Source organism: Xiphias gladius, chromosome 22, assembly GCF_016859285.1.
Source record: "Xiphias gladius isolate SHS-SW01 ecotype Sanya breed wild chromosome 22, ASM1685928v1, whole genome shotgun sequence".
In the NCBI taxonomy this organism is placed as follows: domain Eukaryota; kingdom Metazoa; phylum Chordata; class Actinopteri; order Istiophoriformes; family Xiphiidae; genus Xiphias; species Xiphias gladius.
Genome location: NC_053421.1, coordinates 1,792,503 through 1,815,066, shown reverse-complemented (window position 1 = coordinate 1,815,066; position 22,564 = coordinate 1,792,503). Strand labels below are relative to the sequence as shown.

Here is a 22,564-nt window from a genome sequence, read left to right as displayed (position 1 = left end):
TGGGTGCAGACGATGACTGTGACTGACTTCAGTGATGCCTTGTACATCTTTTCCATTTTATGTCTGTAAAACAGAGCAGAGGCTTTGTGTGTGTTTGAGACTGAGAGACAAACAGTGCAGATTTTCCACTTAAACACGTTTTGAGGAACTGAAAAGTAATAGTCCACAGTTACTGTCAGTGTTTTTTGCTTTGTAGTTGTGCTTAAGTTGTTGTTTTTTTTTTTTTTTTTTTGCTTTGTTGTATGTTTTCCCGTTTGATTTGCACTTCATGGTCACCACAATATTATGGTATTTGTCCATACAATGTACAAAGTGTTGTAAAGACACGAACACCTAAAAACACAAGTATGCTAGCACAGTGGGATTATTTGGATTGATGCGTAATGCGAAATGTAACTAAATATAACTAAGGTTTATCTTATCTGGTCAAATTCTAAATTAAATTATTAAATAAAATTTGATTACTTAAACTAAAGCTACAGTTTCTATGTTGTTCATATGTGGATATAAATACTCTCAAATTAAAGAGGAAACATTAATCTCATTGTCATGGTTTGGTTTCAACACAAATGTGCTGAAGTACAAAGCAGTCACAACTATACAAACAAAGTGTAACCGTCAAAATACAGTACTTCCTTCTGCTCTGGTTTTGTTAAAGTGAGATTGAATCACCGGTTTCTCCTGCAGAACCTACTGTTTGTGATTTGCTCAATATGTTTACATCTACAAAGAAAATACAACTTTACTCCCTGGCAACAACACTCAGAATTATTCCGTGTAGCCATCCTGCTTCATCGATTATCTAGAACATGAATTATCACCAATCAGGTTGAAGATAGTGATGGCAATGTTGAATCATTCAGGCAATAAGCAGAGCAATGTGCTTTGTAGAGAGAGGCTGATGCATCGATATTTATGAATCTAGACTCCAAGAGCAAAGCAAGACAAAGTTACAGTCTAAATGGCAATGCAGTTTGTGTGTGTGTTTTGTGCGCTTGGTAAGTCACAGAAGGTCTGGCCTGCCTGAGGGTGGTACTCACGGCTCGGCGTGAAAGATATGGGGATGGCACTGCTGCACAGCCTGAGAGGATGCTCTGTCTGAGGTCTGAGATGTAAGGAGGATGGGCAAGAGAGAGAGAGAGAGAGAATGTTATATCTACACATGCATACAGGCAGCTGGGGAGTGCCTGATAGAGTGGGGAAAGGAGAGGAAGGGAGGGAGATAAGCGCCTCAGAGGGTGGGAAAGATAACGACAGATAGGGAAAACAGTATGGAGGCCAAAAGTGAGCGAGTGAGACAGACACAGGAAGAGAAAGAGAGAGATATAGAGGAGGCGAGAGGCTGAATTTAATAAATTAGATCAGGCGCCTTGCCGGTTTCCTAGCAACCCAGACAAGACGAGCCTGGTCTGGCCTGGTCTGTGCTCCAGAGTAAAGGTCTTTCTCCTCCGCCTCTTCTTCCATTCCCTTCTGCTTTTTCTTCTTCCTCCTCCTCCACTCACTCATATCAGCACTAGACACAATCACTGTTCCAGTCATTGTTACAGACGAGTATATTTAGAAGCAGATTCATGTAGTGAGGTAAAATAGTGTAATTGAATTACAACTCAGACACTTAGAGGAAACAGGCTTGGTTGTTAGCTAAAAAAACATATCACTGCATACTCACCACTCTTTTCAAAAACAAAATTACTAATTTTTCCTTGTGAGCCTGCCATTTACTACTTATTTAATTCGTACATTTGTCCATCCCAAAATTCCAACTGTACTTTCTGTTACCTCCCAAAAAATACTATACTACTGTATTTCCAAGGGCCCCTCTGAGAATTGCCACTGTAATGTTGTCAAGGGGTTATGTGTTGAAGGCAAAATCCAAAACCCCAATGGCCTTTTTTAAAAAATGTTTTATTTTTGGAAATGTGTCACCTAACCCAGATCAGGGAAACCGTGGCTCCCTCCTGGAACCAGACCTGGGAGGGGAGCTGGCGAGTATCTGCTGGCTGGATCTTCATCCATGATTTCAAACTGAAATATATTAAATTAAACACATAATGATCTGCAGTCTCTCTTTCACTCTCTCTCTCTCTGTTTTATACCCGGAGTGGCTTCTGAGATAAGCAACTCGCCAGGTTGCAGTCATAAATTGTAGATGCAGTATATCAGTGCTAGTTGACACCTAACACGACAATATGTCTTGCTAAAGCTAGCGAGCTAGTCGCACAAGAAATGGCAAAGAAAGTGCACCCAAAATTTTCACTTCCACCTATACCTACAACAGCTAAAGAAAGGAAGAGAAGAAAGACAGAAGTACACAAGGCTACAACCAAAAAGTGGTTGGATAAAGCAAGAGGTCAAACTTGAGTCATCATCAGTCTGGCTTTCAACAACTGCGACAACTGAGGGAGTTGAAGGGCCTGAAAAGCAAGTTGGATCAGGTGTTGGAGTTGGAGGGGAAGCTTTACAAGTGAAATGGGGTGAGTAAGTGGAACAACAAAAAAGTCCAGGGACATCTGGTGGGAGGATGGAAAATGGCAGGTAATCAGAAAGGCGGGAAAAACAAAAGGGCAGGAAGAAAAACAACCAACAGACACACAAGGAAAGTCAAACTAAAACAGGAAAAAACAGGAAATAACACAGAGTCCAGGCATAAAGTCACTCCTGGGGGCAGATTGTAACAGTAGCCATGTTTACATGTACCTTCTATTGTTATCAATCTGTGTATATGTTTGCCAATGTCTGTGTTGTAGCTGTGAGCAAGTGTCGTCTCACTCTGACCAGTGAATGTAACACAAATGGAGTACTAATAGGTACCCTATTTGTGTGTTTTTGTAGTGATGAGAAAGATTCATCAACTTCCACACCTTCAAGGCATGAATTGATGAGGTCCTGTATTGTGTCCTTGAGAAAATGAAGAACAATTTTAAGTCTTGAAAACAGATTTAGATGTTATTCTGTAATTACTGTCATTTTTGCAGAGATTTTCTCAGTATCTAGAGTTGAGGAGTTGAACAACAGCAGCGCTCAGGAGACAGCTATTCATCTCCTCCTTGGCCAGTCGCACTCCTCCACTTCCTCTGACCCTGCTGGTTGCCCTCCCTCTTGCACGACCTCCTCTGCTTTGCCCTCGATCCCGGTCCTGTCCTCTTTGACCAGATGTGCTTGGAGAGTACTCATAATCAGAGCCAACAAGGCTCTCATCATGGAAGCTCTAACATGCAAAACAACATGTTATAATAGGTTATGAGTCCAATAGGAAATTCACATTGTTACTGAACTGTGTAACAGAAAAAAATCACCAGGTAGCTAGGTAGGTACTGCAGCTGTTTCATCAGCAAACATTATGGATAAAATGTGCTGAAAATTCAAAATAAACATTCAAAACATTTTGGTTATGTAGTATTGTTAACCTTGATATTTTTAGCTTTGCCTGCTTTCTAACCGCAGCTAGATGTTGCTAGCCAGGCAGCAAGAAGTTACTCCATCAAACTCAATTTTGAATGCAATTATCGATAAAATTTCTTTGATAGTATTTTGGAAGTTTTGTTTGAAATTACTCTCAAGAATATTCAATGAGTCTAGTTAGGGAAAGTGAGTGTAGCAGAGTTCTATCGACTAATACCATGACGGACCAAAAAATTAGCAGAGGCTGTACTGTCTACCAACTTCTGCCTGTTTACAAGAATCGTCATCAGCCTTCATCAACCCTGGAGTGAGGTCACCAGATCAGCTGAGAAGCCCTGCTACTTGACCCTCTCTGTCAGGCAACCGGAGAGTGTCACCAACCACTTCGGGTCCAACAGAAAGGGGTTCAGCTTCTGCTGTCTGTGATAAGAGAAGATGTCAGATATTGTTTTGGATTCTTGTTTTTAAGTCCTAGATAAGTAGATTATCCCCCTCGCGTTCCGTCGTTCTCTGGTGACTCTGAACCACATGCTTCATTTCACTATTGCCAAACGTGATCGGTTCAATTTGTCATTCAAAGACTAACGTCATTCATCTGTTTGAGTTGCTGTCAAAAGGTCATAGGTGCCTGTTGTGGCGGCAACCTCAGAACCTGCTGGTGGACACCAGCGGTGAGGGAGGCCGTCAAGGTGAAGAAGCAGGCCTTTCAGGCATGGTTGGCCCGGGGATTTCCTGAAGCTGCAGATTGGTACCGGCAGGCCAGAAAGCCTGTCGCTGCGCTAGCAGAGATCTTTGAGGTACTAAAGTAGCTCCTCAGCAGCAAGGGGCCAGGTGTGGATGAGATTCGCCTTGAGATGCAAAAGTCACTGGACATTGTTGGGCTTTCTTGGCTAAAGGGTTTCTTCAATTTTGCATGTAGGTCTGGGACAGTGCCTGTGGACTGGCAGACTGGGGTGAAACTCAGATCATGGGGAAGCAATGCAGATTCTGACCTGGATGTGGAACAGTGATACTATTACCATGAATTTTTGAAAATGACACATTCTTCGTTTAGGTAAAAAAGTTAATTTGATTACCGTAGAAAATTCAGCAACTATTATTTACATGAATACATCTTGAAAATTATCATTTTAGTCCACTGTATTTAAAGCAAAAAACTGTTTCAAGTAAATGCGATATGACATACGGTACATAGTCATAAAGAAACATGACTCAATAACAGACAAAAAGAACTTGATGTAGATTTTTTTGCAGTTCAAAAACTTTGTTTTAATCAGACTTGTTTATTGTGGCTGAGTTTTGCATAGTGTGCAACTAGCTGAGAAAGAGAAAGATCAGGCTCCATGCATGTTGCCAACAGCACTGTCTTCTCCTGTGGGGGCATATTTGAGCATTGGACCTGCACCGTTGCAGTGAGTCACAGCACAGCAAAGCCAGGCAGACAGTGGCTCAGATCTGCATTTTACAAAAGCTGTTTGATAGCTATCTGCTGAAAGAGCTACAAGGCATGACACAGCGAGACGGCAAGATTTTAAGTGACTGAAAGTGCAGCGTATTGCTTTGCTTTCTGCAATGGCAACATTATTAGAATATATTATCTGTTAACTGCTGTGCCTCCATTCCTGTCCCCCTATCACCTCAGAGGATTGGGGGCCCTCATTTGGACCCGATTTTCTGATGATGATACACTTTCCATCTGATTTGACTGTGACTGGATAACTGAAAACTGCAGCTCCAGTAATCAATCATGTGATTCATCAGTGGGATATTCTCAGTCAAGGGAGTGACTCACAGGTCTGTAGAGGCCCCACCCTGCCATGTTCTGTTTAATGGTCTCATGTCAGAAGAAGGATTGCATTACTGTAGCTTTATAGTGTGTACCCTGAGGTGTGTTCCAAGTTAATTGCTTGATATCCAACTAATGCTACTGATAAACCACCAAGGAAGGCTCTGGTTTCACAATCTGAGTGGGTGGGGTTGCATTTCTATGTATAAGCAGTCAACTGAGCCTCCAAATAATTTCTCAGTATGAGGCAGATACCTTGTATGATGTAATAATTTTATACGAACGCATAGTCCTGATGAAGCTCCTTAATGAAATGAATGCGATTCCTTCAGCTTCCAAGGCTAATCAGCAGCCACTGTACCATTGAGAGGAAACTTCATTATACCCACCTCAGTCATTCTCCAAATAGCTGAGGGGGACAAAACTGCCTCCATCATCTCCGTAGGACTGAGAAATACTTTCACATGAGCTTGCATATTTCCCCTGTATCAATCAAAAAGGGATAATAAAAACACACAGGATGTATTTTATGATATATGTGTTAATGTTGAGTCTGAATCTGAGGGTTGGGATCAGAGAGGGGAAAAAAAACATATGTATATTCTCCTGATATTCTCAGTTTGGCTAATATTCTTTCTGTAAGAGAAGTGTTCATTGTCCTTCCAATCCCTCAGACACACTCCGTAATCGCCAGTATGGAAACATATCTCAGATCACATGCTGGTTTCAGTTTGCTGTCTTTTAAAATGAAATTAAAAAAAAGGGGGAAATGAGTGTAGATATTAGTGCAAAAGAGGAGAGACTCTGGACATATCCACAAGGTCCATATCTCCTCATCTACACATGAGTGCTCTCTAGTGGTCCTGTTGGGAAACTGCAGAGGCCCTTTGCTGAACATAAATGCGTAAGACTCATTTCTCTCACTGGCAGAGGGCTGACAGCTTTGAAATGATAAGGGGAGCTGGAGGAAAAATATTGATTCTCTGTCACTTTTTCTCCATTAAAATGAAAAGCAAAAGAGGAGGAGAAGCAGAATGAAGGTGTTGCATCGCAGATTAAACATATCATGTAGACAGACGTTAGAGCTACATTATTCATGTGTGAATGAAGACAGAAAAACAAGTGCACCATGATTATACAATGGCAAACATTTTATTTGTGTTAGCTCTCCTATTTCTACCTATTTTAAGTGCAATCACAAGAGGGAACATTTTTGTGAGCAAAATAATTTGTGTAATACAATCACTGATAAAATACTGGCTCAAGAAACTAAGTAAAAATACAAAGTCTTATTTCCCTGTGACAAATTAGCTCATATATTAATGCTGCTATGTAGACACATTATCTGCTTTTGAATGATTAAGTTTAGGCTTAATCTTTATCTAAGAAAGTGTACAATTGAGGGTTCAGAAAAAAAGCAAAAATCATTCCATAAATAAACAAAGGCAAATACCACGAATCACATCATCATGCGGCCACTGTTACATTAATACACTATGGATCACTGCTGTGCAGCAGAAATTCTACGGCACCTCTATGGTGACACACTGTTACACATGCTTACTGTATACTCTATGCAAGCCACAGGAAAACATAAGCCCTACGTCTGGTAGATTTCAATTTACTGTTTCTGCCCTAGACTAGAGCTAATCTGGGTTTATTCACAAACCTTCAAAATTCATGCAGATGAAATAAACATTTGAGTTAGAAAGCAAAGCCAAAAACAATCACAGAGGACAGACGCTACAGAACAGACCATTACTTCCTGGTGCTGATGCTGACGTACTATGTACTGAAGAGTATAGTCCCTGTCTGTATCAGAATCATATAGAAAAACCACAGACCACAGGTTAAGCACTGCACAGGAGACAACTAACAAGAGACTTTACCTGAACTTTTTGAATGCAGTGACTTTGATTCAGTTTCAGTCTGATAAAATTTAGGGTGAAGTAATTATATTATATTTATTATTGTATACAATATCATAAAATTAAACTCATAAAATGTTAATTTATATTTATCAAATATATACAAACAATATCAATATGTGTTTACCTCTGAAAGATCTTCACATTATTAAACAATAAACTTTTTTAGATTTTTTTATTTTTTATTTTTTTGTGCGTGTGTGAATGCACCCATGTGCACGCAACCTGTTGCAGTTGCTCCTGCTCGTTTCTTATTTTTCAAATTTTTTATCTTTATTCTTCTGTCATACTTGTTTAAATTTTGAACACAACCTTATTTAAGCTGTGCCCTCTCTAAACATGTAGAGAGAGTTCTGGCCTGTTTTTTTCACCATGGCATTGCTTCTTTTATTCAGCTACCTTTTTGAATGCTATCATTCAGAAATGCTACCATTGTGCAGCAAATCCACGGCCGCATCCTTTACACCAGGGATCAACTGACAGTGCTGAACGAAGGGATGAGAGAAGAGAGCTGGGTCCAGACAACAGAGACAGATGGAGTTCATCTCCCTTCTATCATCAACATGAGATCGCTGGACAAGATGGCCGAGCTAGAGGCCCTAGTGAGGATTTGCAGGACTTCCGTGAGTGTAGCGTTACATGTTTCACAGACACATGGCTACAGGAAGATACTCCGGATCTCATCTCTACCATCAATGGCTTTCAGGCGGTCCGGTTGGACAGGGTGGAATGTTTCTCCAGCCCAGACATTGAACTGTTAGCCTCGGGGCTACATCCATACTACATTCCCAAGGAGTTCTCACACACCATCTTGGTTGTTGTATACACCCCTCCCTTCCACTAACCCAGGAACCATGTGTGACGTCATCCACTCTGTTACCGCCATACTCTGCACCGCAGTGCTTTCTATATGATCTCCGGGGACTTCAGCGGGACGAGACTCTTCTCACCTTAATTCAGTTGTGGACTGCACAACCGGAGGAGAAAGGACCCTGCACCTGTTGTATGCTAATGTTAAAAAGGCCTGGAGATTCTACCTCGCGCATCAACGTTTTGTACATTTGCATTTGTACGTTTTTCTATTCACTCACTGTGTAGTATTTACTACTATTCACAGTACTTTTTAACTTTTGTACTTATTAATTCCTCTTCCCTAACCGTGTGTTGAGCAACTGTAATGAAGCAATTTCCCTTCAAGGAGCAATAAAGTTTTTCTGATTAACATCCTGATTCTGATTCCATGTTGGGATAAGACCCCGAGAAGATCAAGGTTTCAAAATGCCTCCTTTCTTCATTTTTCCTCTGCCTTTGGAAGAGGCAATTCTGAGAAAATACTGTGCAACTGATATAGAATCTAATTAACCAACAAGCTGCAGCACCACCTGTGTATGTGTATGTGTGAGTGTGTGTTTATGCTACAGAATGTAATTTTTAAAAAAAACAAAAAGGCCCATTTCATCATTGTGGGAAAAGCTGTTAAATGGCATCAAATAGGGGACTTGATCAATTATATCATCTCAAAGCCTGTATTCACAATGTTTCTAATAGTGTGACTGAATCCCTGGTCAGTTGTTATGACATGTGTCCTGAGTACATGAGTCAAACTCAGATCACTGCTCCTTTTAGAATACTTTTTTATGTACAAACACTCCTTATTCCTGCCATGAGAAAATGGAATCCTGTGGTTTTACACCAGCTGCTGTAATGCACGTTACTAATGCTCCTCTTTTTCTCCAGAGTTCCCCAGCTCACCTCAGCTTCAGTCCACTTTTTCACACACTTGCAAAACTCGGTGGTTGAAGTCCTCTGGCTGATCAGCATACACGTAGTGTCCGGCTCCACGGATCGTCTGCAGGGAAGATTGAAAACAGGAAGAGAAGCAGATGACTTAAGTGTAACTTCACCCCCAGCTCTGAGCCTAACTCAACCCACTGCATAATTTTGTGGGGTGTGGATCTGTTAGGCAGGAATTGCTCACTGATATCCCCAGGCAAGAGAAAAATGGAGAGCCACAAAGAATCGGGAGGCACCTATTCTAGAGGGCTCTTTTAAGGTGGATGTCTTTTCCCCCTCCAGAATCCAATGAAAATTCAAGCAGTTGGCTCCAGTCCCAGGAATGCCTGAAGTCGGAGTCTCGGGCATTACCAGAGTCTCTGAGTGGTAATGTAACGTTAGTTAGAAGGCGTAAGGCTACTTGTAAAGCTATGTACATGTAGGTATGGGCTGGGGGAGCCCGGGCCGCCCATCTCTGGTTAGAGGGCGTTAAAATTCTTTCTTAATATAAATTTCATGATGTAGATTAGTCCCAAACCGTTGACTCTATGTTAGCATTGGCCTTGCAAGGTTCAGGATAATTTATAATGTTATATGTGTTGTATGTTATATGTTATAATGTTGTTTCTGTGATTTGTGGAACAGACAGCTGAACGTACACTTCCATTGTCGTTAATGAGTTTTGGAGAAGATGTCTTTCTTTCACTACATATGATATTCTTCAGTATGCAAACACAGGTATACACATACACACAGGACTTTTTCCCAGGAAACAGACAAAATTTTGGTGAGAATTCCCTGGAAACACTCAACAGTATGAACACGAGTAGAAATAATAAACGCAACCTTGCCAATAAAGTAGGCCTTTTTAGATCAATAAAATAAAAACAAAAACATAAATACACTATTTTATGTTTTAGAAATTATAATAAAAATACTATACAACCATATTTTCCCTCTAATTAACAAATAAAAGCAGAAGAGGTCAAAGATAAGAAATCTGGTAAATCCAACATGAACTCATACAGGAGAAATGTGGTAGGAAAACCTCATGATAGGGTACAGAATAAAGCGCATGAATTCACTTCCTTTTCTCTCATCCAGCAAACCTTGAACTCACTATGATCTCCACATTAGAGTGTGGTCTCTTCTCTTTGATGGTGCTGCCTGAATTGCTGTCTATGCTGGAGCGGGAGCCATAGATGATGTTGATGGGGATCTCACGCTGCAGCTGGTCCATCCTCTGCAGCATTGGTCTTTTAGCCCAGCCGTAGGGGATGGTCATATTCTTAAAAGCTGTTTCCCCACTGTGAAGATACAGAAGAACAAGTAACACAAACAAATGTGGATGTCAAAACATGATACTAGGTAGTAAAACTCAAATGCAACTCAACTGCAATAAAGGCAATGAATAAATTGCTTTCATTGTAACTATTAACACGAGCAGCAATAATGAGGCTTGACTGGGAAGCAGAGAGAAACAGAGGCAGAAAGAGTCAGACCTGGGGGTTTGAACATTAAGGTGGTAGATGTACTCTGACACAGTGTTGTCACTGAACATGCAGGAGAACTTCCTCTTGAAGTCAGGTCTCAGAGTTTGGACCAGAGTGGGACCTGCAGTGGCCACAGAGGAGATGCTGACATGTCAAAACCAAGCATGTAGCCACTTAGACACGAGGCCGCTTCATTATGCTCCATGATTATGAAATAATTTTTCCTCTGTACTAAAGTCTGGACCATCACATCAGAAATCAGTTTTAGAAGAATACATGTGTAATTATGGGCTCATCATATCACAAGTATTAATTAGCAGTCCAGTCATATCTAATTCAGTCTTATAGCCAACTGCATAATGAGCACTCACTTCCCTCAATTTTATATTGCATACATTTTGCTATTTTTAAAACATTTTCTCTTATCTATGCCTGATAGGTTTAGACAATATTTAACCCTGCATTCAAATTCCTCTAACTTCCATATTCCTACAAACTTTTTTAGTGTGACAGTCAGTTCTTTTAGGTTTGATACTACTCCATTTACTCTACTTTTTTTGTATTTTCATGTTTCTTCTTTGTATCTTTTGTGGCACTGTCACTACCCAATTTCCCCTCAGGGATAATCAAGATTTCATCTACTCTAATTGATAAAAAAAAAAAAAAAACAGCTTCTGGCTTTGCAGTCAGCACTGGCGTTCTGAGCAATCTTTTACCAAAATAATTGTTACTCCAGTCTTACCCAGTGGTCCAACCAGTCGCAGGCCAGCCAGGGGGTTGAAGGGACTGAATATGGCCCCGAGGGCTTTGATCCAAACCGGGATGGGACGGTCGGCCTCTACTGTGTCCGGGCGCTCGGGAAAACCCCAGGGCTCAACCAAAACTATGTGCTTTACTCTGCAGGCCAGAGACAAAGAAAAAAAAAACTTCAGTTATGATAATGTCACAAATTTCCTCTCTGACTGTGTTAGACCCAACTTTACAATAGTGACCACTACAACTAGTAACATTAGTAACATGTTAACTGTTATGTGAGTGAAAACAAGCGTCAACACACCAGAATTATCTGTTATAAGCCCCTTTGGATTGTAGAACTACATTGTTATTTACAATAGGCAGTTTTTAGATAACTTACCATTTATTTCCATTTTCACTTCCCAACAGTGGTTTCGATAGGACAGTCAAACTGAGGGGTTCTTTATACCCTTTCTGATCTCTTGTGTTGATGCCCTTATATACTCCTATGCCATATTACTGTATCTTTACAATTGATCCAGCAAGTAAAAGGTTATTGTAATGAACAGAAACGATGAACTATGAAAATAAAACACAGGTTGTACAAACAACAGAATTTTCTTTTAAGTTAATATGTGTTATGTGAAAGGGCTTACTCATAGACACTATATCACAGAGAATTATCACCCAACTCTGCAGCTCCCCTTAGCTCTACAGAGCATTAGCTCATAGTTTTGGTTTCAGCCACCCTGTAAACTCTCACTACTCAAATAAAAGTAGCAATAACACAGTGTAAAAATACTCAATGACAAACAGGAGTCCTGGATTCAATGTAAAAGTACAACAGTACTGGTACAAAAATACTTAAAGCATCAAAAGCAAAAGTACTCATTATGCAGAAAATGGCAACTGTGAATTTTGTATTAGTATAAATGATGTTTTTGGATGATTATTATGATGCATTAACGTGTAAGTAACTAATAAGTAAGTTTACTGTTCTTGTTAAGGTGATGCTAAGGTACATTATAGAAAGTATTTGATATGATAATTATGTGTTTTGTATGTACAGTTGTAATCTGCAAAGTAGGTGGTAATTAAACCTGTTAGATAAATGTAGTGGAATAAAAAATACCATATTTCCCTCTGAAATGTAGTAGTATAAAGTAGCAGAAAATGGAAGTACTCAAGTACAAGTACCTCAAATTTATACTTAAGAATAGTACTTGAGTAAATATACTTTCCACCACTGCCAACACAAATCTATATGTGTGCGAATGATCCTCCTCTTCATGTATAAATGATTTGCTAACACATTTGCAACAACATTTTTCTAAGGCGGTAATATGTCAAACCTGTGTTCTCAGCTTGTTCCACTGTTTCAAAATGGTCAAAAGTCATCTAATGCCGCCGTATCTGCAGTAGTTTACAGGCAAAATGTGATATCAGGCTTCTGGTATTTATGATCAGACAGGTTTTAAATAAAGCACACGTTAGCCAAAAAAAAGAGGGTGAATGTCAAATTATTACCTAAACTGTCCGTTGTAAACATCCATCACAGTCTACAGAGTGACTACTAGTTCAACTTTCACCTACTGTACTTGTACTCCTGTAGCTGTGTGTATAGTTTTCCTCTGCACTCCCTTTCAGTTTTACTTTCAAATAAAATGGTGTAGATGAACAATTACTTTGGTGAATACAGTGCTATCATAACCAATAGGAATGATAGCCAAAGCTCTGAAAATAAGTTGTTTATTACTTATACTTCAAGAATGAATGAATACCAGTAAACTCATCTTCAACGATCCTCACATGCACTGGTTGATAGACAAAGAATACTACAGTAAAGACACACTACCCGTAGATCAGAAACTATCCAAAATCAATGCCAATTGCACCACATTGTTGACCATTACACACAGTATAAACTGCTTTTATGACCTCAATTTGTAACCAATTATGTCTTGCTGTAAGTAAACAGTTTAGACCATAGCATGAACAATGAGCACAGTCTAGCTTAAATACATAAGAACACGTGTCCCTGATCAAGAGAATCTCATATTGTAACTTAAAGGCCTTTTGGAACACTGAGATAACAATAATAGGGAATTGGGAATTTTTTAGCACAGTGATGAAGGAGGGTGATAAGGGATTTAGGACATTTCATCAGACATCCCTTGGGTAGAGCTGGGTGCCTGGTGGAAGCTTGGAGCTGGAGACACAGTGAGAGATGATGATTCAGGAGAGATAGAGTCTAGTGGGAGGAGAGAGGCTTGGAGGACACTGCTGTTATCACTGGCTGCCAGCAACTACAAGCACACTGCTACAACTAAATCTTGTATAGATGCTGGCATGTTTCGCTCAAATCATGTTAAAACTAAAAGGGCAGAATCAATATTCAAAACACTGTTCATTGCAGGGTCATTTTTCTCCTTCTGGGCAGGTTCTGCTTCTTTTGTTCTTTTTCTATCAACAGTAGTGCTTAAAGGATAATTGTGGTTTATTACAACTTGGGTCTTCCCTGAAGGTCCACCTAGGTGCTAGTACAGGAGCTTTCAACCACATAATATGGCCTTCTTTAGCAGATTAATCCTGTAGTAACTGATTTTTTGGCCACTTGAGGGGAGCAAAATAACCTTTTAAGTTGATACTTTAATCTATCAACTTGAAAAAGTAGGGTGAAATTGATAGTAAACAGTTGCTTTTTTTTTTTACACAAGCAGCAGTTACGGAGCAACATTAGCATTTGGAGTCATGTTTCTGGCTACTAGGCGAATATAAAGCCCGTATTTCCTCCTTAACTCTCTTCTTGGTCTCCATAAGCTTAAGCTGCTAAATGCTCCACCATTTTCACCAGTTGGTCTCTAATTGTGTCTGTCTGGTGTTTGCTGCTGAGCAGGTAATGGACAGTGGCTTTCTGAAAACTTCACAGAAAATAGCTGTTTGCTGTGGCTGAAATCGACACTATGAGAGCGGTGAGAGTGAACCAGAACAGTAAAGTTGTGGTCTGGACCGATGTGAAACTCATGATAAATCTCTGCAAAGCCCAGGGGAGCGTTAGGTGCAGCCGCAGATTCCGCTGATAATTTTCTGTAGATTCATTGCTACTGGTGAATCTTTCATAGTCATTTGATACATTGTTATTATAAAAATGTTGATTATAGCCACTTTAAGTACACTCAGTTATTAAGAAACTGTAGATGTTCAAAATTAAGAACATAACTTCTAAATTACACAAGTGTACCTAATAAAGTCGCCACTGTTAGCCCAGTCTTTTCAGTCCTTTGAGGGTCTATTTCATTTTTTAGCAATGTTGCTTTGTTCCCTGATCTTTGCAGATAACTTGTTGAGTACATGTCATTACTGACAGGAATAGGGGCAAAAACTATGAAAAAATAACTATTTAACTAATTATTCAATGAATGTGTATTGACAGGCTGGGCGCCAATAAGAATATAAGGCAACATTTTCATTGTACATATCTTTATTTGAAAACTTAAAACTAACTGCCAGTCATTTATGAACTTTATATGCCTTATTTTTATGGGAGGTGTAATAATGATTAACCTAAGGTAATTGCAGCATATAACTGCTGGGCTGTGCCATAATTTAATATCAAAATCACTCATCGTTACATACAGTGGCTTCAGAAAGTACTCAGACCCCTGTTGTAGAGTTAATTTTGGCTGGATTAAATTTAAATTTTTTTGCACATTATTCTATACTTAGTAACCCATAAAAAAAAAGTGAAAATATGTTTTTAGAAATTTTTGCAAATTTATTAAAAATGAGAAACTGAAATCCCTTTGCTGTGGCACTCCAAACTAATACAAGGTTCCACAATTCACATTGCATTTGAGGACAAAACCAAGCCATGAAGTCCAAGGTATTCTCTGTAGACCTCCGTGGTAAAACTATGACGAGAACTAGATCGGAGCGAGGATAAAAAACCATTTCTAAAGCTTTGAGGGTTCCCAGGAGCACAGGGACCTCAGTAGTTGTGAAATGGAAGAAGTCTGGAACCACCAGGACTGTTACTCGAGTTGGCCATCCAGCCAAACTGAGTAACCGGGGAAAAAGAGTCTCGGTTAGGGAGGTGACCAAGAATGTGACCTTAGACTGGCACAACGGTTCACCTTGTTAGCATGAAAGTGAATCAAAGCATAGATCCAAGACAATGCTGGAGTGGCCAAGTCAAAGCCCAGACTTAAACAGGTCTGTCCACAGAACATCTGTGGACAGACCTGAAGATGCCAGTCCACAGACAGAGAGAATCTGCCAGAAAGAATGAGATAAACTGCCCAAATCCAGGTGTGCAAAGCTTGTAGAGACTTAACGAAGAAGACTTTTAGGTTTTGCTGCCAAGAGGGCTTCTATAAAGTACTGAATTAAAAGGTCTGAATACTTTTGTAAATGAGAGATTTCAGTTTTTGATTTTTAAAAAAGAAGATAATAAAACAAAGAAGGTTAGCTCCATGGTTTAACTCCAAAACCCGCATATTAAAGCAAACTACGCAACAACTTGAAAGGATATGGCTTTCTACCAAACTGGAACATCCCACTTAGCCAGGCATGATAGATTTAAAACATATAGAAAGGCCCTCTGTAATGCCAGAGCAGCCTATTACCATTGACTAAAATCACATCTGAACAAGGCTGATTTCACAGCCAAACTGGTGTGACTGGACATTTTAGTAGGGCATAGACATCAGAGGTTACAGGAATTTAATTCCATTCAGAGCCCAACCCTGCCCTTAAGGCTTTGTGGAACTGATCAAAAAAAAAAAAAAATCTTTGGTGTTATCATCTCAACACCAAAGCACTGTAGCCAGGCTAACTGGAAGTCATAGCTCAATTGATCCATGTATTCTTATAGCTCTCAGTAGTGACGATTTCTTGAGCATCTTTGATGATAAAATTCTAACTATTAGAGACAAAATTCACTACCTCCTGCCTTCAACCGGCACTGATTTATCTTCAAACACAGGAAACTTAGAAACAGCTGTAAAACCTGATATATACTTAAATAGTTTTTCTGCCATCAACCTCAACTTCAACAATAACTTCATCTAAACCATCAACTTGTCTCTTAGACCCCATCCTAAATAGGCTGCTTAAGGAAGTTTTACCCTTGGTTGGCATTTCTTTACTAAACATAATCCATATGTCTTTATTAACAGGCTATGTACCTCAGTCCTTTAAAACAACTTTAATTAAACCTCTTCTTAAAAAGAATACTCTTGATCCAGACGTTTTAGCCAACTATAGACACATATCTAACCTTCCCTTTCTCTCTAAGATCCTTGAGAAAGCTGTCACCAACAACTTGTGTGACTTTTTACATGATGATAGTTCATTTGAGGATTTTCAGTCAGGATTTAGAGTGCATCATAGCACAGACACAGCACTGGTGAAAGTTACAAATGACCTTCTAATTGCATCGGACAAATGACTTGTCTCTGTGCTTGTCTTGTTAGATCTCGCATTTGATACCATTGACCATCATATCCTATTACAGAGACTGGAACATTTAATTGGCATTAAAGGAACCGCTCTGAGCTGTTTTAAGTCCTATTTATCAGATTGATTTCAGTTTGTTCACGTTAACGATGAATCTTCCATATACTCAAAAGTTAGTCATGGAGATCACCAAGATTCTGTGCTTGGACCAGTTCTATTCACCTTATATATGCTTCCTCAAAAGGCAATATTAATAGGAAACACTCTATAAACTACCATTGTTATGCAGATGATACCCAATTGTATTTGTCAATGAAGCCTGGTGAAACCCAGCAGTTAGCTGGACTTCAAGCTTACCTTAAGGACATAAAAACCTGGATGACCAGCAATTTTCTGCTGTTAAACTCAGACAAAACTGAAGTTATTGTACTTGCCCCCCAACAACTCAGAAACAAATTATCTAATGATATAAGTACTCTGGATGGCTTTCCCCTGGCCTCCAGCACCACTGTTAGGAATCTCGGAGTTCTCTTTGATCAAGATATGTCCTTTAACTCGCACATAAAACAAACTTCAAGGACTGCCTTTTTTCACCTATGTAACATTGCAAAAATAAGGCACATCCTTTCTCAAAAAGATGAGGAAAAACTAGTCCATGCTTTTGTTACTTCTAGGCTGGATTATTGTAATTCCTTATTATCAGGCTGTCCCAAAGAAATCTTTAAATACTCTCCAGCTGATCCAGAATGCTGCAGCGCAATTACTGACAAGAACTAGGAAAAGAGATCACATTTCTCCTGTGTTAATTTCTCTGCACTGGCTCCCTGTAAAATTCGGAATAGAATTTAAAATCCTCTTCCTAACCTACAAGGCCCTTAATGGTCAAGCACCATCATCCCAGAACTCAGGCTTGCTTGTGGTTCCTAGAGTCTCCAAAAGTAGAATGGGAGGCAGAGCCTTCAGTTAACAGGCTCCTCTACTGTGTAACCATCTTCCAGTTTGGATCAGGGAGGCAGACACTCTCTCCACATTAAAAAAGTAGGCTTAAAACCTTCCTTTTTGATAAAGCTTACAGTTAGGGCTGGCTCAGGCTTGTCTTGAACCACCGCCTAGTTATTCTGCTAAAGGCCTAGACTGCCGGGTGACTTCCCATGATGCACTGAGCTCTTCATATGGCATCAAAGCTCGATACTAACTTGACTTCTTCTCTCTCGTGTAGTTTTGTGCTTTCTCGTCTCTCTCCTCTCTCTTTCTGTCGCTTTCTGCAGGTATTTCTGCCCCTGGTGCTAGAGAGTCTGGATCTGTGACTGCAAACCACCTACTACATCATCCTGCTCAACAGCCACTGCTTCATTTATTATGATTATCATTACCATTATTATATTTAGTTTTAATAGTATTATTAGTCACCCTATTATGATAATTATTAGTTTTATTATTATGCTCATTATTGTTATATGTCTTGATGTTATACCTGTACTGTGCCCCCCCCCCAAAAAATTCAAAAAATCTGAACATATGTATTCACTTTTTCATTATTACTAAATCTACAACACAATAAAGTGTCTGAATACTTTCTGAAGCCACTGTATAAATGTATGATGACAAAATTCTCAAATTGACATATTGTGTTCATAGTTCTCATATCTAAATAAATGACTGAATGTAAAACTTTTTACCATGTGATTTCAACAGTTCAGTTAATATTACATCTGAATCAATAAGTCAGTCAACTGATTATTCGGCAACTATTCTGATAATTGTTGAAGTCATATTTTAAGAAAAAAAGGCCAAACATCCTCTCGACTCTGCTTCTCTCTGTTTTGCTGTTACATTTTTTTAACTGAATATCTTTGGGTTTTGGACTGTTGAGCAGACAGGACAAACAATTTGAAAACGTCAGCAATTTTCTAACATTATATGTTTTCCTGTGCTAATTATCACAATGTTAACTTTGATTCCATCTGCAACCCCTGCATCTAAAAACACTGAAGATGAAAAAAATGAGCTCCTATAAATAGTGTATTATACACAAGTCTACACGATTCGTATAATCAAACAGGCTAGTAAAAAACTGACTCCAGTTCATGTATAGATTCTGATCTTAAAATATTACAAAAACCTGCCATCCACCTCTCAAAGTCAGTCAGAAAGATTCATTTGCTGAATGTTTCAGGCTGAACTACATCTACTTTTGCCCCTGGTACCCTTATCACAGCAAATGTCTCTCGTATTTACAATATCAGCACCAAAGGATAAAAGATCAATTTTAAATTAAAAACAACACAACCTCTGAAGATAAGAGAAATCCCATAATCTGCACCAACCTGCCTGGGTATTTAATCGAGTATGACACAGCCAGGTATCCTCCCAGGTTATGTCCCAGCAGTATCATGGACTCCAGACCCAATTTAGCCCTCCATTGCTCTATAGACTCCACAAACTGATCCTCTGCCTCCTGGGGGTCTGAAGAGAAGAGGGGTCTGCTGCTCTGACCAAAGCCCAGGAGGTCCAGAGCGAAGATGGGCCGACGCTGAGAGAGAACATCCAGGTTCTGAGCCCAGAGGCCCACGCCACCTCCAAACCCATGGAGCAGAACCATGGGGGTTTTGTCTTTGACACTGTCACTTCTAAAGATCAGGGTCCACAGCAGGTTGCCGCCAGAGATGGGGACGTACTGTCTGAAAAAAGCACTGTCTACACCTGTCAAGACAGTGAAGAGAGAAATGAGGGGGTAAAGCTGCTAAAGAAAAGTAAAATCAATCTTGTGATTATTTCTTTTAACTGAAAGGGAAAAATCAACACTGGCCAACTTTTTCTTAACTCCTACACTACAACACTCTGATAAGGTACAGACAAGTACAGAAGTATATAGGACTGATCCTTACATCTCAGCATCATGTCCTCTGCAGTCTGTAGGTGGCTCTGAGAAGTGGGACACCATGATGGCAGCCAGCTGGGGATCCAGCACCACCTACATAGACAAAAGGGTTATGAGCATCATCCTTCTGAACTACAGAGGGGACATGGTGTCACTGCAGTATGGGACTATGCTTAAAGGATATTAAAACAGCATACTGTAGGGTACAAATTAAAAAGTATGTCAAAAGCAACAGATGACAGCATCAGGACTGAATGCTAGCATTTATTGTGAATAAGAGCCTCAAATCCAACTTCCTTTATAACAGCTGCTCAGCACTGGTTACTCTGCACAAAGGAGAATGTATTTTTCCCAATTTCATAGACAGGCTCTGTTGACGCAGCGTTGTTTAGTGAACAGAACATTAGAGGGAGCAAAAACACTAATGATGAAATTCATTTTTTAAATTTTGTTTAACCTTATTTCATGAAGTAACTTAAATAAAATACTTCATTTGTTTTACTGTGTTAGTTGATTAGGCTGCAGAATTGTGAAACTCCAGTGTGACAATATATGAAGCTGTCAAAATAAAATTTCTGCAGAGGAAATAAATGAAGAAATAGCAGAAGTCCAAATTGGAAAAATACATAACTCCATGTTGACCAGTCCACACACTTCTGTCATATTAGCTTTCTCAATATGGAATTCCCTATTCAGTCCATGCATATCATTCTCTTACTGCCTAACCTTTAAATAACTCCAAATGAAATTCTTACTAAACCTACACCTATATCTTCCTCATCATCGTGTCAGAGCCTTTTAACTTCCACTCCATCAGCATCAGGACCATGACTGTGTATGCATCTGGAATCATCTTATCTTCATAAACTCACCTGCACCATCACTCACTGATCAAATGTTAAACATTTGAGCAAATGCATGTTAAGCTGAATTACACGTTATTATGATAAATACATATTTATTATTTGACTGTTATACTCATTAGGTGCCATTTAAAAGATACTTATTGTTTATGCGTGCAATTACGTCTATGTTTTAGATACGCCATAACACCTCAACCAGTACAGTTGTCAGTGGACAGGTTTTTCTGAAATTTTGTCTACCTTCACTGACTGAACAAAATATTATAAATACTTCTCAGTATAACGCAATAAAATTTTACAGTATTACAAACTATAGCCTCCAAAATGACCGTAGTTTCAAAAAAAAAAAAAAAAACATTCTAACCTTCATGAAGGTAGGATTTGTTGCAGTGCTGTTGTATTATACTGCAATAATTTTAGCCACAGTAGGTTAACCTAATAAACTCCTAACTGAAGATATTTAAAATATAATGTTTGCCAATTGCTGGAAAGTGTATTATATGACTGCCCCAGTAAGACCAACTGCTTGATGAACCAGTTCCTGTTCTCTACCACCAGAAAAAACTCAATCAAGCTCAGGTGAGTGATAGACACTGTAAAGTACAGGACCAGGCATATTAAAGATCCCCTACAGACATGTTTTAAGGTATTTACTCTATGTAAACACATTTTTGTCTGATATTGTGTTTTGATTAAAGTGTTCAAAACTTCATTAAAAATTCTTAAAATTACACCTACTTCTTCTCCCTCATTTAAAAAAAAACCTGTATCTATGAATACGCAATATTGTTCATTTTAAAAGTTAAACTGTTGGGCACAAGGTGCCTCTTACTTCTCCAACTTCACTGAAAAGTCCATTTGTACACACACGGCAGACTTCAAGTTTCCTCATTACACTCGTGTAATATGCACACTGGAGCATTACTGGCTCCAAACTAGTTGTATTAATAGTAATGTCACAAAATCATGTTCGGGTGTACACGTTAAACTAAGATTTAAGGTGAGCATGGAGAAACTTTACCCCTAAGCCCTCCAGTGTTGAACTCTGCAAATACATCACTCTGCACAGTGAAAGCTTAAACTTCCAAGTGAAGTAACTATAAGCCGAACTCTGCTTTACTTTAAGGTTTATCTGAAAGAGTTTTATGATTTATGGGGCTACGCAAGGGCTCTGTATGGTGTCCTTCAGGATGTGGATGGTGAGAGACGAGACTTACTTTATTGTAGTGTCGACATAGCCCCACAAACTGCTGACAAGACTGTCTACACCAACAATTGACAGCATTCTCTGAGCAATCCTGAAGCCAGAGCAAAATGAAGCAAACAAGCGAATGAGGGCAAAGAACACTGACTGACTAATGAGAAAGTAGAACAGTGGTCTGCTATGGTAAACATAGTTGTCAGCGTAAGAGACGTGTATTTGAGAAGAACAAAGTCCCCCCCCTACGTTAACAGATGCATGATGTTCAGAATATGTCATCTCCTCCGAACCCTAATCTATGTCAGATTAAATCTGACAATTTACAAGTGAACTCTGTTGTATGTGACAATATGTTTTTGCAGTCAGTGTCATGTATAAGCCTCTGGGCACAATGTTAATGCGTGCGTTTACTTGAACTTCAGGATAGTGCCTGATTATTGACAACTTGTTTAACTTTGCTAGTGTATGACAACAACATACCGGTATTTTTCTGAGTTGCACAGGATACCACAGTATCGCTGTAATGCGAAAGGATATGACTTACTGAATATCGCTTGCATTAATTACAAACTCTCCGTGAGGTGGGTTAGAGAAAATACTCACCCTCTGTTCGCTGTCACCGCTTGCTCTGCCATACTGCAACAACACCTCTTCGAGGACTCTCGCGGTCACGTGTCCTGAGAGACTCTTACGTACAGTCAATATGATTGAAGACATTTGATTTGTGGTTTGGGGTACCTCCAACGAACGGGGACTTTACTGCCGTACTACTCAGACACGTCCAAGACCCTTCTGTGCCCGCTCATGGCAGCGTTTCTTTTCTTGTATCTAACACTAAACAAGCGCACCCAGCAATAGACCGTGACGCGGAAGTAGCCTCTGTCAAATACCTTACCAGCACTGCTTATCAGAGGAGGGAGCTTTGGTAAGTAGCTACGCGACGTCTGCAGTTCTCAATTGGAAATGATTCGGGCATATTAAGGTAACATAAGGTTATCTCGTCTGCGCTGACAGCTTTGGGTACACCCCAAAATTCTACATTTTG

At 39.5% G+C, this 22,564-nt stretch overlaps 2 protein-coding genes across 10 annotated transcripts in view; one reads left to right on the top strand and one right to left on the bottom strand.

Annotated features, from left to right (window-relative positions):
• Positions 1-3: 3 nt before the first annotated feature.
• Positions 4-22,314, bottom strand: abhd5a (abhydrolase domain containing 5a). Of its 4 annotated transcripts, XR_005706388.1 has the most exons (11): positions 22,123-22,314; positions 22,000-22,037; positions 21,536-21,616; positions 19,463-19,548; positions 18,902-19,277; positions 11,125-11,279; positions 10,392-10,503; positions 10,010-10,196; positions 8,869-8,965; positions 1,041-1,105; positions 4-63 (listed from the first exon to the last, which is right to left on the bottom strand). XR_005706388.1 is itself a non-coding variant. In XM_040117147.1 (9 exons), exons 1-9 carry the CDS (start codon positions 22,234-22,236, stop codon positions 8,876-8,878), a joined length of 1,239 nt encoding a protein of 412 aa, XP_039973081.1. In that variant the 5' UTR covers positions 22,237-22,314; the 3' UTR covers positions 6,339-8,875. The 4 variants fall into 4 exon arrangements, 3 of the variants coding, with proteins under 3 accessions (XP_039973081.1, XP_039973082.1, XP_039973083.1); XM_040117147.1 differs by lacking the exons at positions 4-63; positions 1,041-1,105 and having other exon boundaries at positions 6,339-8,965; XM_040117148.1 differs by lacking the exons at positions 4-63; positions 1,041-1,105; positions 22,000-22,037 and having other exon boundaries at positions 6,339-8,965; positions 22,123-22,221.
• The window catches only part of ano10a (anoctamin 10a), a 45,086-nt gene continuing 44,777 nt past the window's right edge, over positions 22,256-22,564 (top strand). For 3 of the 6 annotated variants that reach the window (XM_040117144.1, XM_040117143.1, XM_040117142.1), the window contains exon 1: positions 22,256-22,501. The gene's annotated coding sequence lies outside the window, so the exon portion shown is untranslated. The remainder of the gene's footprint in view (positions 22,502-22,564) is intronic. The other 3 variants (XM_040117141.1, XM_040117146.1, XM_040117145.1) reach the window with 3 other exon arrangements.